We start from the raw sequence: 4,090 nt of genomic DNA, 5'->3' as shown, positions 1-4,090 counted from the left end.
TTGTACTACATACATGCATACATACATGTAGTTACATACATTGTACGTGTACTTGTATAGTGATTTCATAATGTATGTACAGTATGTCCTAAATTATTTGAACACCTTTGTGCACTTTTATTTCGAGAGATGTTCAGATAGCTGAATAGTCTGGATAAGTGAAATAGAGTGCAGAATACAGTAGACCAACCTATCCTATACTTTTTCAAAAATTAAATGACCATGACTAACTCCCAGAGCATCTATGGCTTATCTTTAATGGTATTTCTCTTGGTTAAGCTCCGTAAGCTCCTTGCTGTAGCAACCATTTTAACCGGTTATTAATAAATTAACTAGTCTGAGCATGTGCATTAAAGACAGCCATGCGTTCGGATAAATGAAGAAGAGGTACAGATAATCAAGGACGTACTGTACAATTGTTTAATGTACAGTACATGTACATCTACATGTACATGTACATGTACAGTACTGGTTACTATTATTGTACATTCAATGCATACTGTTCACAATGTTTCAAAGCTTTTTTGTGTATGATACAAAAATTGATACTTTCATAATTAATTAATAAAGCTCTTCAATATAAATTTATAAAATAACTGTTTAATTTTAATTTTTTTGTTATCACAGCATGGTTATTGACTTAATGTACTTAAGGATTGGTACTAGAGACTTTTGTTATTATTTATTGTCTAGTATGGTGATACTCCTCTGTTATTAGCAGTTAAAAGAGGTACACGTAGCTCAACTCAAATTATCAAATCATTGATTATTAAAGGTCAAGCTGATGTTACTGCTGCTTGTAAAAAAGTAAGTAATTTAAGGAACAATTAATATTAAGTTGTTTTACAATTTACTTTTTTGACAGCATCAATTTAATACCATGCAGTATACAATGTTTGTTACGATTATGTAATATAATGTTCATTTTTGTAGTATCATATCAATCCTGAGCTCTCTAGATCCGAAATTGCTGAGTTGTTAATCACTAAGATTCAATTAATAGTGAGCAAACATTCTAATTGCCTAAGTACAATGCATGTACTGTATTTGATTTGCAAATAAAGTAATTTGTCTTTTGTAGTCTAGTTTAAAAATATCCTGTTTTAAATTTTTTGGTGTCATTTTGTATACTGGTATAGCCTTTTTTCACCTGTAGCTATGATCAAATCAAAATCAAGGGGTGAAGTGTTTATAGTTAGATTGAAATCAACACATAAGACTTACTGTAGTAAACATCATGATAAAGAACTGAATCTTTTTTGATTAATAGCATCAAGATCAAAGTATAAATTTTTGATCACAGTCTCAAGTAAAATATTAGGCTATAAACAAAGGACACCTAGTCACCCCTTGTCTAAATGCATCTGAAAATGTTTAGCAAAAGCTGCCAGACATATGCCAGTCATTGTTCGGCATTAGTAAATATTGTTTGACTTTAGGGTTATTTAAAAGGACAAAATGACCGTTAAGCAACTGGAAAATATATAATGTGAAGCTTGTGTGGCTACGAGAAATAAAAATAGTGGCTTCAAATAAGACAATTTTCAATACTTTTAAAAATAAAATTTGTCATATTTAAGCATCAAATGACTTCTTACTAACTCAGTATCTGCCAATAACCTAGCCTCACTTTCATGCATTTTCATGGTATTATGCTATGTCCGTTACTATTAACAGTGAATTATAGGACATGTGTCTGCATTGTTACTGGCAGCAAAATTATTTTTCTACATCTCAATAACCTAGCATCATTTTCATGGTATTGTGCTGTAGTATTATTAGAATCTTAATTAACAAACAGAAGTGATAATCACTTAAACCAACAACACAACTCAGTGAAAAGAGATAAATGAGAGACCACACACTAAACATAAACCAAGATGAAGAAGGAGAAAAACGAACAAAAGACAGACCAGAACAAAAGAACATGTGTGTGCATATCATTATAATGGTACACAATAAAGCCTTCTAGAAGCATGAATCAAAACCACACTGTTACGTAACTAAATGTAATACACACAAAGCCACAAGATTAATAATGAATTTACCAGTTACCACATGTGCTATGTCCATTAGTATTAATAGTGAATAAGACATGTGTCTGGTTGCTGGTGGCAAAATTATTTTTTCTACATCTCTGGGTATGATGTATGTAATTACATGCTGTACATTGTATAGGGGAAGCCTATAGAATCTCATACTAAACCTGAGGAGGTTATTGGTCTACTTGAAATTGAAACTGATCCTAATATTACTGAGGTTTGTAGCTATGAACATGTACAATATGTGTATATGTATGTACTGTAATATTCTAATTTGTTATAATAGTATCTATTTGGTGGTACTGCTCTTATTACAGCCATTGAAAATGATAATATTGATATTGTTAAATTGTTACTGGAGAAAGGAGCTAATCCTAATGTTACTAAGGTTAGTAACTGTATATGTATGTACTGTGGGTTTTTAATTTGTTATAATAGTATTACCGTATACAGCATATTTTTGTGGGGTTAAATTTTGCGATTTTCGTGTTTTGGAAAATTTTGTGAAATTAAAATCCACAAAATAGCATGTGCTGATTGTATAGTAGGTGTGGCAATTACATTAAAATCGCAAAATTTTTATTTGCAAATAGAAAAATGCAGTCAAATCGCAAAATTTTATGCTCGTGCAATATATGCCATATACAGTATTTTGGTGGTCCTACTGCTCTATAATTGTTGAAGTGCTACTTGAAAAAGGATCTGACCCTAATATTGCTGATTCTGTAATTTTGTTGTCAGTAGTTACCGTATAGGGTGCCTTTTATTGAGGGCTGTAAATTTTGTTGATTTTGCAATTTTTTGGAGATTTGCAATTTAAATTACTTACGCAAAAATCAAATTATTATGGTACAAGATGACCAGAAGGCATAAAGTTGCAAAAATTAAATCCACAAAATAGATTTATAGGCCAATTCGCAAAATTTATAGCCCTCGAAAAAAACGAACCCTACAATATATTGTAATATGAGCTATAGCATCCAGTGCATGTGCAGATACATATGCATATGAGATTAGACTTTCATATTAGCTTTCTAAGATGATTATTGGCATTAAAACTAGTAAACTATACATTAATAATTTAATGTATGGTTGATAATGTTAGAGGGTCCAATATGTTTTGCTTTTTTTCCAAAATTTCCTTTAGAAGCAAATATTTGTGTGCACTATGTACAATGTATATGTAGGTAGAAGTATTAGTGGCAGTAGTAAGCTTCTTTTCACTTGGGTCTACAACTCTTGCTTCTGATGCATGTACATGTACATGGCTTATAGTGAAAAATGGAATAACAAAGATTCTGGCTTCTACACTGGCTTGAAAATAGTAGTAAATAGAGCTCTACATTGCTGATTAATTAGTTTTTCATGTTTGGATTGTAAGAGTTAAAAATTTTAGTGAACTACACACAAATTGACAAAAATTAATACCCTATGGACATTACCAACCATATCATATGTATTTATACCCAATGCAACACCTATACATGTACACAAATTTTATTATTAGCACTTGCTTTTGTAAGTTACTTAACAACTTTGAAAAGCATGTTTTACTTTTTAAAAAATTAATTGTAAGTATTTGTCTTTTATTAATAATAATAAAATAATTGTATCCATATGCTACTCTGTTGCACCGTGCTAGTAAAATTGGTAATGCTAATATTATCAAATTATTAATAACTAAAGGAAATGCTGATGTGAATGATGTGGATAGGGTAAAGTTAGAAAATAATCATTTAATTTTAATTGCATCATTTTGTGTTGTATTTATAGGACAACGAAACTCCATTGTTTGTTGCTGTTAAGAGTGGTAATATTGAAGCTGTTGATATTCTGTTAACTAATGGAGCTAGAACTGATGTTGTGTCTAAAGTAAGTTTTATTGCTGGCATTATTGTGAGTGATCAAAATTAAAAGTGACTTGCATTGTGTGTGCTTGGTAGTGTTTTTTGCACACAAAACAATTTTTCATTTTTGAGTCATTAAGAGATAACAGCCTTTGACCATTTATTGAATAACCCACACACCCATCAATGAAATATTTTACC

The 4,090-nt window shown here is 30.7% G+C and overlaps 1 protein-coding gene across 1 annotated transcript in view; it reads left to right on the top strand.

Moving 5' to 3' along the window:
• Positions 1-4,090, top strand: part of LOC109584354 (ankyrin repeat, PH and SEC7 domain containing protein secG-like) — a 15,308-nt gene that overhangs the window by 8,673 nt on the left and 2,545 nt on the right. Inside the window, exons 15-19 of the mRNA XM_020000071.1 lie at positions 694-807; positions 934-1,002; positions 2,179-2,259; positions 2,329-2,430; positions 3,816-3,914. Of these exons, the coding sequence (XP_019855630.1) occupies positions 694-807; positions 934-1,002; positions 2,179-2,259; positions 2,329-2,430; positions 3,816-3,914 (465 nt within the window). The remainder of the gene's footprint in view (positions 1-693; positions 808-933; positions 1,003-2,178; positions 2,260-2,328; positions 2,431-3,815; positions 3,915-4,090) is intronic.

Source organism: Amphimedon queenslandica, unplaced genomic scaffold (genome assembly GCF_000090795.2).
Source record: "Amphimedon queenslandica unplaced genomic scaffold, v1.1 AMPQUscaffold_13216, whole genome shotgun sequence".
Lineage (NCBI taxonomy): Eukaryota > Metazoa > Porifera > Demospongiae > Haplosclerida > Niphatidae > Amphimedon > Amphimedon queenslandica.
Note: the sequence above shows the minus strand (reverse complement) of the source record. Positions and strands in the feature narration are given on the sequence as shown.